Genomic DNA, 13648 nt, shown 5'->3' with positions numbered 1-13648 from the left:
AGAAAAAACGATTATTTTGCCTTGCGTTCTGAATGAAACGCGCATGCGCTCATCCGCCCCTCCCGAAGCCACAAACTTTCTCAGATCGGGAGTCTCGTGAGCATATCATCCGCTGGAATTTAAAAACTCTGCGCGAGTAAAGATGGCAGAAGGAGGGCAGTTACAGCAGCGTTTGGTGAGCAAAAAAGGCAAAACCAACTCCGTTGTCTGGGAACAGTTTGGCTTCGAGGAATCAGACGACGAGCAGAAACATGCTACGTGAAAGATTTGCTACATGGTAGTGGCTGCAACGCAAGGGAACACCACGAATTTGTTTAACCACTTGAAAATTAAACAGAGTGACCTATGACAATCTAATATAGAAACAAAAACTGACGAGAGCAGGGGTGCCGTGTAAACGTCCTTTTTCCCCTCATATTTTTCAAATAATTCTCTCTTTGTAAACTTTGTTCAATGCATGCGAGTGCTGCCGTATGTTGGAATATGACCAGTCGTTTTCACCGTCGTCACCCGGGTTTAGTGCCAGAAGACGCGAATGAGAAGCCGCGCGCGCTGTGAGGAAATGTATCTCTGTGCGTTCATCCGAGAGCGCGCACACGTCTCTCAGCGTGCAAATATTGAGTTCTCTTTCAAGTCTTGCTCTTGAACGGACAAACTCACACAAAACGTATGTCAACATGTCCATCTTGATGAGTATCCTAGCAGACATAGTCTGTATATGCCTTAAGTGAACTTTATACAGTCGATAAAGACGACGCATATCCGATCCGGATTGAATAGCTTTTGTAAGTTTAATAGGATTCATCTTTAATTTATGCACTCAAATATGCAATGTTATTTTACATTTGAGACATTTCTGTACCTGAAAACTAAGGTTAGACGTACCTGAAAAGCATATCTAGCCGAACCATATTGTTGATTTTATTTATTTGTGATTATCATTTTTACGTGAATACTTTTATATTTTGATTTGAATATATGTTATATTATTTATTTTAATAGTTCAAAAAGTACAACAAATGTTACAATTTCAATTGAATTGTTGAAAGGTGTATTTTTAATAAATACAACACATTCCCAAAGTCATGTGAAATAATCGTGTTACATAATCGTGATTTCAATATTGACCAAAATAATCGTGATTATGATTTTTTCCATAATCGAGCAGCCCTAGTCTCCAGCCATCATGGCCACCACGCCAGAGTCTCCAGTCATCATGGCCACCACGCCAGAGTCTCCAGTCATCATGGCCACCACGCCAGAGTCTCCAGACATCATGGCCACCACGCCAGAGTCTCCAGCGATCATGGTCACCACGCCAGAGTCTCCAGTCATCATGGCCACCACGCCAGAGTCTCCAGACATCATGGCCGCCATGCCAGAGTCTCCAGACATCATGGCCGCAACTCCAGATTCTCCAGCCATCATGGCCGCCACGCCAGAGTCTCCAGTCATCATGGCCGCCACGCCAGAGTCTCCAGTCATCATGGCCACCACGCCAGAGTCTCCAGACATCATGGCCGCCATGCCAGAGTCTCCAGACATCATGGCCGCAACTCCAGATTCTCCAGCCATCATGGCCGCCACGCCAGAGTCTCCTGTCATCATGGCTGCCACACCAGAGTCTCCAGTCATCATGGCCGCAACTCCAGATTCTCCAGCCATCATGGCCGCCACGCCAGAGTCTCCTGTCATCATGGCTGCCACTCCAGAGTCTCCAGTCATCATGGCTGCCACTCCAGAGTCTCCAGCCATCATGGCCGCCACGCCAGAGTCTCCAGTCATCATGGCTGCCACTCCAGAGTCTCCAGCCATCATGGCTGCCACTCCAGAGTCTCCAGTCATCATGGCTGCCACTCCAGAGTCTCCAGCCATCATGGCTGCCACTCCAGAGTCTCCAGCCATCATGGCCGCCACGCCAGAGTCTCCAGTCATCATGGCCTCCACACCAGAGTCTCCAGTCATCATGGCCGCCACGCCAGAGTCTCCAGTCATCATGGCCGCTACTCCACAGTGTCGAGTCATCATGGACGCCACACCAGAGTCTCCAGTCATCATGGCCTCCACACCAGAGTCTCCAGTCATCATGGTCTCCACGCCAGAGTCTCCAGTCATCATGGCCGCTACTCCACAGTGTCGAGTCATCATGGACGCCACACCAGAGTCTCCAGTCATCATGGACACCACACTAGAGTCTCCAGTCATCATGGCCGCCATGCCAGAGTCTCCAGACATCATGGCCGCTACTCCACAGTGTCGAGTCATCATGGACGCCACACCAGAGTCTCCAGTCATCATGGCCTCCACACCAGAGTCTCCAGTCATCATGGTCTCCACGCCAGAGTCTCCAGTCATCATGGCCGCTACTCCACAGTGTCGAGTCATCATGGACGCCACACCAGAGTCTCCAGTCATCATGGACACCACACTAGAGTCTCCAGTCATCATGGCCGCCATGCCAGAGTCTCCAGACATCATGGCCGCTACTCCACAGTGTCGAGTCATCATGGACGCCACACCAGAGTCTCCAGTCATCATGGACACCACACCAGAGTCTCCAGACATCATGGCCGCTACTCCACAGTCTCCAATCATCATGGCCGCCACACCAGAGTCTCCAGTCATCATGGCCGCGATGCCAGAGTCTCCAGTCATCATGGCCGCTACTCCACAGTCTCCAGTCATCATGGCCGCCACACCAGAGTCTTAAGCAAACATGGCCATCACTCTAGAGTTTCCAGCCATCATGGCTGCCACTCCAGAGTCTCCAGCCATCATGGCCACCACTCCAGAGTCTCCAGCCATCATGGCCGCCACACCAGAGTCTTAAGCAAACATGGCCATCACTCTAGAGTTTCCAGCCATCATGGCCACCACTCCAGAGTCTCCAGCCATCATGGCCGCCACACCAGAGTCTTAAGCAAACATGGCCATCACTCTAGAGTTTCCAGCCATCATGGCTGCCACTCCAGAGTCTCCAGCCATCATGGCCGCCACACCAGAGTCTCCAGTCATCATGGCTGCCATACCAGAGTCTTAAGCCAACATGGCCGCCACGCCAGAGTCTCCAGTCATCATGGCCACCACACCAGAGTCTCCAGACATCATGGCCGCCACGCCAGAGTCTCCTGTCATTATGGCCACCACTCCAGAGTCTCCAGCCATCATGACCGCCACGCCAGAGTCTCCAATCATCATGGCCGCCACGCCAGAGTCTCCTGTCATCATGGCCACCACTCCAGAGTCTCCAGCCATCATGGTCACCGCGCCAGAGTCTCCTGCTGTCATGGACACTGCATCTAAAGCTACTAAGGCAGACCTTAGGCGTTGAGACTGACTTCCAGCTTGGCGGTTCTACCGTTGATGTCGGTGCGAGTAGCTGGCATCTCAGTGGTCCTCACATCATCTTTGAGTCCAGTGCATCCGAATCCAATGGTATCGAGTCTCAGAGGTTCTCCTACAATTTACAGTTGATTGTACTCCCAGTTACGGCGATGGTCATTCTATGTGGCCCCAGAGGACAACCCTAACCTCTCTCTGGGTTCTTTGTTCCAGTTCTGGCTAATCTGTCATGGTGGTCACCAACTCCGCCTGCTCCACTATGGTAGTCCCTAGCTACTCCTTGGTGGTCTTCAGCTCTGCTGTGGTGGTCTCCAGCTCCACTGAGATGGTCTTCGGTTCCACCAACTCTGCCTCGACCACCTGCTCTGCTGGCTCTCCAATCCACCTCGGTCTTCAGTCCTGCTTCCAATTCACAGACCTGGCCCTCCATCCCTCCCCCGGGTCTGCCTCCGCTCCACCTCCCTCCTGAACTTAATTTCCCAGTATCCATTGTCTGTTCTCATGATTGTATGATTGCGTTCAGCTGTGTGTAATTACCCTTGTTAAAGCCTGCCCATTTAAGCCCTGTTTTCATTTTCACTTTGCGTAGTCTTGTTTTGTGTTACACTTCTATTCTGAGCGCCTGTATTCTGGTTTCCCTTGTGTCTTTGTCTTGTTCTTCTGCCCATTGTCCTGGATATCCTTGTTTGCCTGTGTTTTTGCACATTTTTATTGTTTGCTCTGTGGTTTTGTCCCTATGTCTGTATTTGTTTATACAAATGATACTGAAATAGAGAAATTTACATATAAAATCTAAGAACTAAATTACCTAAAATCCCCCCAAAAGAGAATTAGTTTGATTAAAGTGTTTAGTTGTTAACTCTTTACCTTCTTCTCTCGACTCTCCTCCTCTATAGGAACAGTGTTGTGAGTCCTGTGTTCTCCTTCAGTGCAGGACAGACACACACACGTCTGATCATCTCTGCAGAACAGCTCCAGAGGTCTCTCGTGTTTCTGGCATATGTAATCCTCCAGATTTTCCACAGCATTGATGAGTTTGTGTTTCTTTAGACGTTGGACTCTGAAATGAGGCTCCAGATGAGTCTCACAGTAAGAGCTTGGACACGTCAGGCAGGTCTTCACAGCTTTCTGCTTTATTTCATCACAGAAGTCACAGAACACCTCAGATTCTTCTAGATTGAGCTTCTCCTTAAAGTGTTGTGCAACCTCTCTGAGTGTTGTATTAATCTTGAGATCAGGTCTTCTACTGAATGTGTCTTTACAGAGTGGACAGAAGCAGGTCTGTGTGTCCGTCCAGCACTTGCTCAGGCAGGATCTGCAGAAGTTGTGTCCACATGGAGTGGTGACTGGATCAGTGAACACTTCCAGACAGATGGAGCACTGGAGCTCCTCATTTAGTGCTGGACCACTGGAGGACGCCATGACTGAAAAGATAAGCAATGAATGACAATATATCATCTGCACAGCTGAAGAGAGCAACTTTCATAATACTAGTTATGTGCACTGAGTAATTAGGGCCCGAGCACCGATGGTGTGAGGACCCTATTGGAATTGCTCAGCCTATTATTATTCTTCTCCCAAATGAATCGCATTTTTGATGGCCTAAACACGCTCTTAAACTCATGAAACTTTGCACATGTGTCAGAAGTGGAGAAAATTTACATCTGATATGGGTTTCAGAATTAGGTGTGGCAAAATGGCTCGATAGCGCCACCTACAAAATTTCAATTAAGCGTGGTCGAACTACGGTTCACGTATGAGTATGAAATTCGGTAGACACATGTAACAGCCCAATACCTACAAAAAAGACCCTGGGTGCAAAATCTTGAGTTTTCCCTGAAGGGCATGTCCGTGGCGGCCTGAAGTCTGAGGTAGAGCCCTGCGCGGGACTGTTTTCTTCATCCCGCCCGCACCCGCCGAATTTCTGACCATTACCGCCCGCTCCCGCAACGTATGTGTTACACTCCCGCCCGCTCCCGCAATATGTATGTCCACTCCCACCCGCACCCGCAAAACTCCGAGAATTTATTCCCGCACAATAATAGAGATGCATTGATTTTGTGTCTTCTCCCGTCCCGCAGGGAAAAAAAACACGTATTTGTATTGATTTTATTAAAGAGATTCATGGGGTTGTTTGTTTCGTTTCCCTGGCCTGCATGTAAAAAAAAAAAAAAAAAAGACAAATACATTCAAATATAATTTCGTTTTTATCAAAAACTTTGCACATAAAAATAGACTGCTTTGCAAAACAGAAAACAGAAAAACAGATTGAGAAACAAAAAACAGATCCCAATTCGTCGGTCAGTTCCGATGTACGTCGAACGTGACCGACTGAAAGGAAACATCATCTATTGACATCTTCTCCATCATGTCGTTAGGCAACCTCCCTATCCCGCCGATTCCCGCTGTGTTTTTTTAGCCGCCCATTCCCGCCCGCAGCAAAATTCAAACCGCCCGCTCCCGCGAGATTTACGTTGGGTCCCGCGGGACCCGGCGGGACTCAATCCCAATGCAGCCCTCTAGTCTGAGGTTTCGCCATGACACAGGAAGCTGTTGCAAGTCAGGCATACAATGCCCAACCTGCCCCAAACTTCATATGTTTGATAAGAGTCCTGACCTGAAGACATCTACATATGAGTTTCGAAATTAGGCGTGGCAAAATGGCTCGATAGCGCCACCTAAAAAATTTCAACGAAGTGCCCCTCCCGCTACATTTCACGTACAGGTATGAAAGTCGGTAGACACATGTAACAGCCCAATACCTTCAAAAAAGTCTCCTGGTACGAAATCTGAAAACCAACAGGAAGTGAGATATTTTGAATTTTCTTTGCAAAATTGTTGCAAATTTTGCCATTTCCAGACGTCATTCATTAATGAACTCCTCCTAGAGATTTAATCAGATCAACATCATATTTGGTCAGTCTAATCTAAAGGCCTTAGTGATGTTAAATTGTGAAGATCTTGAGTTTTCACTGAAGGGCGTGTCCGTGGCGGCCTCACAAAGTTTGATGTTTCGCCATGAAACAGGAAGCTGTTGTAAGTCAGTCATACAATGTCCGATCTGCCCCAAACTTCACGTTTGATAAGAGTCCGGACCTGAAGACATCTACATGCCAATATTCAGTTAAAGTCATAGCGCCACCTACTGGCAACAGGAAAGGCCATATTTTATGCTGTGATTAACTCCTCATTGGGATTTAACCAGAACAACATCATATTTGGTCAGTCTAATCTAAAGGCCTTGGTGATGTTACATTTTGAACATCTTGAGTTTTCGCTGAAGGGCGTGTCCGTGGCGGCCTCACAAAGTCTGATGTTTCGCCATGACACAGGAAGCATACAATGTCCGATCTGCCCCAAACTTCACATATTTGATAAGAGTCCTGACCTGAAGACATATACATGCCAATATTCAGTTATAGAGAAAGCGCTACCTGCTGGTAGAAGGCACATCAAAAAAACGTTGCTGTATTTCTCCTATATTTACCCACTTAAATGCATGTCGCCCACTATTCGCTGTTTTCCTGAGGCCACCGAGTGGCAGTGCATGTGCGAGGGCCCTTTCATCGCTGCTTGCAGCTTTAATTCAGTTTGTGTTCTAAAAGCTATTATAACAACTATGAATTACTGTCAAGCGCTGGGAAAATGAATGTGTAATTAAACTGGGTCATTTATGTAGTAGAAATGTGAAATAATTTTTTTATTTGGTGCCATCTAGACTGAGAAAAAACTGAAAATGTATTTTTGTCTCATGTGGATGAAAGACAACAACTCCCAGAATGCACTTGCTTCGCTGCTCAACGAGGCCACTCCCAAGCCACGGCTACTGGTTACATCTCTTGCCCACCGCGGCTCCACCCCAACGTGGTTTTGATTTTCATAGTAATACAATAATTTTGTTCAGTTAGAGAATAAACATTACAATTAAAAACTGAACGTGTCTTTTCAATAATGTGTGAGTGAGCCGAACGAAAGTCACATCACAGATGCAGCAGGAGTCAGATTTCATTCATCACGAGAAGAGCTGAGCAGAGCTGAGGTAAGCGCGGCTGTCATTCACGACGCGTGTCCAGTCTGGAGCATTATCAGATCGCATGTGGAAGCTAAACTTTTCAATGAATTTCATAGGAATTCATTGAAAAGTTGAAACACTCACTTTGCTCCGTACAGCTCCGTTATTAATGCCCAAGCCAAGCCGAGCGCATTTACATTCTGTGAGTGAGATCTCTTAACCCTGTGGGCGTGTGCATAATTGCATAAATGCATAATTGCATAAATGCATAATTCTCTTGTCTCAGGGGGATATGGGGGGGTGGGGGGTGTGGTGGGGGGAGGGAGTACGTTAATTTGAATATACTACCGGGTTTCTACTGATACAAAACTTAATGCAAAATCACTGAATTTACCCTTTAAAGAGTAACTAAACCCCTGCTCAGAGCTTAACTCCACCCACTGGCAATTTTTAAAAAATGCTGGAAAAGTGGGCGGAGAAAGAGGGATGAACCGAGGGCGGGGCTGAGCAGGGGGTGTGCACCTGAGACCCGCAGTGACGGATTGATTGACAGCTGTCAGACTCGCGAGTCGCAAAGATGGAGAATGACTGGAGTGACACCAGTAGCTTTGCAACAGAGCGGTCATTTCTCCTACCTTCACCTGAAGTGTCTGTGGACACAGACCCAGAGCCTTATCAATGCAAGCCGCATTAACTGCGCTAACTCCAGATGCCGACGATGCTAGTGAAGCAGCAGCGCAAGAGAACTGACCTAATCTATGAACAGTCAAATCCTTACACTGAATGCCACTAAAAATAGATCAGATATCTGATATACATATGATTTTCGTTCAAATGAAATGAATCAATACGCAGCGCAGGACCAAGTTCAGACCTAAAAGCCTATTATAAACAGATTTCCTCAAATAAGTTAGACTGTAGAATATACGCCAGCACGTTACGGTATTGTTGTTCATTAACGTTACCGCGGCAACCACTTGCGTGTCAGGTTTTGAATATGCGCGTCGATATGTATGAAACTTATCTGTACACATGACGGGGGGCAATAATATCACAAGAAAAGCCTGACGTGTACTGACAACTGCATTATTTAACCGCATTTTCTTCATTACAATGTTAAAGCAAGTGTCAAGTGAGTTTCATTCATAATTTTTCTACTTCATGTAACATGAGGTACTGGAGTGAAGCCGTTCTCATCATGTGATTGGGGGAAACATTTCTGAGGGCATGGTGAGCTCGCGCCAGGTTAGTGAGCCGTTGGCAGTGCCATCCTATGATGTACCACAACGTCCAATAGGAAAACTCAACTGCAGTAGCCACCGTTCAACCTTAAGAGGGCAGTACTTTGGCGGTTTTACACCATATTTTATAGAATTAAAACACTTTTATATTCAAATGTCAAAACATTTACTCGAATCAATGAACAGCATTAATAAAGCCCCAGTATTACAGATCATTAACTAAAAAAAGTTGGTTTAGGGTTTAGTTACCCTTTAAGCAGGCATATGTTCTGACAGGAAGTGCCTCCACCGCTAAACCTAACATAACTGAGCCTATAAGATCTGCCTCTTATGCTTCATATGGCTGTAGTTACATAGATCTATTGGGCTACAGAAGAAGAATCTACAGTAAACACAGAAACTAAACGTGTCTCTGAGAGCCACGGTACATGTAACAGAGTTCGTACACATTTCTACCAATACATTTCCATGACTTTTAAGAAAATACCTAACCTTCCATGAAAGTCTGAGTAAATAAAACATGTAAAATAAAATAAAAATCCATGTTCAAATGTCAAATCACAGCCTATCTTAGCTAATTAAAGTAAATCTCTATGGTTTAATACAAAATAACCACTGACACACCAGCAAAACGGTTAGATAAAATACTGTCTGACCCTAGCAATGGATTAACACACATCAATGGGAGGCAACAATGATAAAAAACTGAATAAAAGTGTCCAGTGACACTGACAGTAACTTTACAAGGTGGCAGTGCCAGAGACAAACTTTTGGAATACAAAGATTTTAAAGGACAACTCTGGTGAAAAATGAACCTATAGGGGTGATTAACACATGGTTACCGAGTAGATCATTCTCTGGGATGCATTTTCATGAAAATCGAATGTAAAGAGTTTTATCTCTAAAAACAGATTAGTTTATAACGCTAGTATATGGGGCACAGAATAAGTCAAATTAAATCACTAGTTAATAACACTAACAAGGCTCAAAATAGCCTCACACTAACACGGTAGCATAATGAGGGTCCCTACATGCAAACCGAAGCATTGAGAACTTTGTAAGTGTACAAACAGTTTAATAAGAAGATACTTTATAAAGACAGTACATTACGCGGATACAGACAGGAGCCATCTTGGAAAACAGTCTCGACAGCTTTACCTCCTAGTATTTACCATTCATCTCATTGGAAAACCATCAATCATTAACAATAAATGTCCCTGAATTGTCAGTTTGAATGTTTTTTTTTTTATTTCTGCAATTTACACCTATAAAAAACAGCAAATACCAGACGTTCCCCCATGCCAGGGTCAGAAATTAACTTTTCCATTTTGCAATTGACTTCCAAGGGCATTTTATTTATTTAGAAGTGCAATTTTTAATGATTACCTTTGTTGTTGTTTGTCAAATACTTACATTTAACTAATTACTTAAATCAATCAGAATACTAGACTGCTACCAATAAAATTTTATCATTAACAAAAGCCTTTACACTGCAAAGGTGGAACAGAAGCTGCATCTGAAATAGCTTAAATGTTTATTAACACAGACTGTTTAATGTTACTCAAATTACAAAATGAACAGGAACTCTTTACAGAGTCATTGTCAGTTATTGATATGCTCTTGATATTGTAGGCTAATAATGATTCGTCGATTAATAGATAGGCTACATTAAAGTTTTTTGTGTTTGGGGAAACTGCACGTCACTACACAGATAAAACTACAAACATTTACGAATTATTTTAATGCTTTTTATGCATTAGAAAATGAATACTTTGTGTGATCTTACCAGTATGATGAATAAATTATATTAACCGGAATAAACTATACAGAAGGGGAGCAGAGAATGTGAGTTTAAGTGCTCTCACAAACACTCTCGTTAAAATCACGGAAGCTGACGACACTGCGAAATAAATCTCTTACATCTGCATCTTTGATGTTTATGATGACAGGAGAATTCACGAGTTTCAGTAAGAATTCAGTCAAAACAAAACAAACCTCACGCTCAACAGAAACGCGTGTGATTGGTTATAATGCTCAACGCATTATTTTATCAGATAAATAACCCACTAAATAAACATCTAAACATCAGGTGTCATGTTTGTTTAATGTTTAATGTACATTTCCATGACTTACCTGTGAGTGAAGATATCAGATCTGGTCGTTGATTTCAGAGTTTCTGAAAGGAAATGCTGTTGTTTGATGAAGCTTGCTGGTCATCTGTTCAGTTTCACTTTCACTGAAGTCTTTACTGACTTGCAGTGATGTCACAGAGCTCCGCCCATAATCATGAATATGAAACAGTTCATATTTCATCCCTGCTGAGTGAGTAAACACTGTAAGAAACTTTCAGGATATGGATTTATCTTATCAAAGCTGCAGCTTTATAGAAACGACACACACTAAACATGTTTCACAGTGAAATCTTCTGATTCCTGTGTCTTGTTCAAAGGTAAAATAATACAATATATAAAGCTATTGGAAAAGTAGCAAAAAATAAATGAAGGCATGTTAAAAACGTGTATATTTCATAAGTTTGCATGGCAGTTAGGGATGTCAAAATGTCTGAAAAGCTAAATTCAAAATTCTTTCTTAAATATTAGCAAAATTCGAATTATATTCGAATTCTAAAGGCAATATTTAAATGTTAGAGGGGAAAAGTACTGTATTGTGTGAGTGAGCGCAACAAGCAAATGTAAACCAAATCAAGTGTAGCGCCCCCTATGCTATGAGTGTAACCCAAGCGACGCTCCGGATTCTTTAAATGTGTCTCTCGACGTGCAACTATGCAATAATGTTATTCTTTCCCTTTTAGTCTAGGAATATGTCTCTCCTAAATGACTTCAAACAACACAATATGTTAAGTATAACCAAAAACAATGATATTTATTCACACACAAATGAAAGAAAATATTAAATGAATTAAATCACATGTATTGAATGATTAATGATCAATAAACTTCAAATGTAAATCAACACTTGTCTCGTACTGCTTATTTTCTCTTCCAGAAAATAATTAACAGTTCAATTCACCTTCACTTTGTAACTTTAAGTGAATTAAATCACTCTATATTCTTTAAATAGAATGAAAAAGATCAAATTACTCAAATAACCTTTACAGTTATCTCACATAACTCAGAAAAACTTCTCAATACTCACTTTATCTTTTGGAAAACATAAAACACTTTAAGGTACCTTTTGAGTGATCACTCGTATATGCGCGCACACACTCTCACACACACACACAATGTCAAAGTCACCACCCAACCCCTCGTTGCAGGCCTGGTACCGTTGCTAGAGTTCGCTGTGGCCTAGAAACAACAAATGGCCTCTTCACTCTATTGAGCAAATAAAACAAAAACGAGATCACCTGAATTCCTCAGTCAGCAAACTCCACAGTTTAGCAGCTCTTCATCCTCCACGAGCACACACGAACACCCTGGCTCTTACATGACATAGCAGCTCACCATCCTCTTCCCCGACAGCAGCAGACGAAATCCAGATCTCAACCGATCTAGAACGCTCTCACAGAGTCCAGCGAATCGGTGTCCTCTTCGCACGGATCAGATAAACCCAACGTGCATTCCAGAGTCTCTAAATGTCCGTGAATCCAACGCACTCTCTTACTAAAGTAACTGTCATCACTATGAAATGAACACCTGACACGAACTCCTGTACGGAGTAGCTTGTAAACACTTCACAAATGCTTTTAGAAAGCCCAAAATGAATAAATGCACAAATTAAACACTTATGCAGCACTTAAATTACATTTTTTCACTTCAGCGATCAGAACACACTCTCCAGCCAACTTCAGCGTCTCATTTCAGAATCGCCTCCCTGTCAGTCTCTTACCCCTCTCACCCAATCAGAATCACCCTCTGTCTAAGCAGGCGGGATAAACATAGAGCAACAGCCAATGAGAATAAAGAAATACAAGCTTGCTAGCCAAAAGCACATTTTCGCTAAAGTGCATTACAGACAACCTTTAATCTTCCTCGTTATTCTTAAAGCAACCCATACCAATTATATTCTTCTTCACATGAAACACATTATATCACTTATAAATCCTATAAATGAACATTCTGAATTAATAAGAATATTGTTTAATCAATAATAATTCCCTTCTCACTCAGAATTAAATATTTCTGTAATATTCTCAGAAATAAAATATTACTAACACACCTGGGTTACACTCTCCCCCTACTAAATTACTCATGTCCTCATGAGTCCCATACTACAACTGTAGTAAGACTTCAGACTTCGGATACATCTTCTGCTGAACACAGTGTTCACATGTGGCCATTGGATGACACCACAATGTTCTGCAAGCACTCTTTTTCTTAGAAGACTCTTGAATCTTCACGACCATCCCTCTATACACGATAGTCAACGGCCGGTCAGAAGACTTTCCAAGTTCATCATAACTCAACTTCTGAACTGGTTTTATCATCCTCTTTGGATAATTCCTCACTCTTTCAAGTTCCCCTTCTTCCCTTGCAACATTCACAGTTTCAATTGCTTCCTCTTCAGAAACTGAATCCTCAAGGTTCTCCTCCATTTGAGCATCAGACTCCTCTCCTCCAGTCACTTCCACCTGATCAAGATCCTCTCGAGACCTAGTAGGACTCTGTACGTTTTCCCTCTCAGTTGATGGAAAAGATAGTCTTTCAAGGTTCACAGTCCTTCCAACTGGATAATAAACCCCATCACTACTATCATCACTCTCGGAATTCAAGTCCACTGATTCACGATTCTCTCTTTCATGATTCACGACTTTCTTCTGTTTTCTTTCCACAGTTTTAGATCTGGTCACCACACGACGTGAACTGTCCTCCCTCTCTGAAGGTAAGTTAATTCTCACTCCATCACCAATCGGCAACAAGTGGTCTCTGTGCAATGTTCTCACCCCTCCTGTTCCCGTCTTTGGCTTCACCCTGTACACAGGCAAATTCACCAGCTTCTCCAGAACAAGGTAAGGTACTGAACCCCACTTATCTCTCAACTTCTGTTTCCCAGTTGTAGCCAGATTCTTCACCAGTACACAGTCTCCTTTTCC

At 43.3% G+C, this 13648-nt stretch overlaps 1 protein-coding gene across 1 annotated transcript in view; it reads right to left on the bottom strand.

The window, feature by feature from the left end:
- Positions 1 to 10869, bottom strand: part of LOC307117632 (E3 ubiquitin-protein ligase TRIM39-like) — a 35064-nt gene extending 24195 nt beyond the window's left edge. The window contains exons 1-2 of the mRNA XM_079802602.1: positions 10729 to 10869; positions 4210 to 4766 (exon numbers count right to left, since the gene is read on the bottom strand). Coding sequence (XP_079658728.1) covers positions 4210 to 4764 — 555 coding nt within the window. The 5' untranslated portion in view covers positions 4765 to 4766; positions 10729 to 10869. The remainder of the gene's footprint in view (positions 1 to 4209; positions 4767 to 10728) is intronic.
- Positions 10870 to 13648: the final 2779 nt, after the last annotated feature.

Source organism: Gobio gobio (genome assembly GCF_949357685.1).
Source record: "Gobio gobio genome assembly, chromosome: 21".
NCBI lineage: Eukaryota > Metazoa > Chordata > Actinopteri > Cypriniformes > Gobionidae > Gobio > Gobio gobio.
The sequence above is the reverse complement of the archived record's forward strand: the minus strand, read 5'-3'. Positions and strand labels throughout refer to the sequence as shown.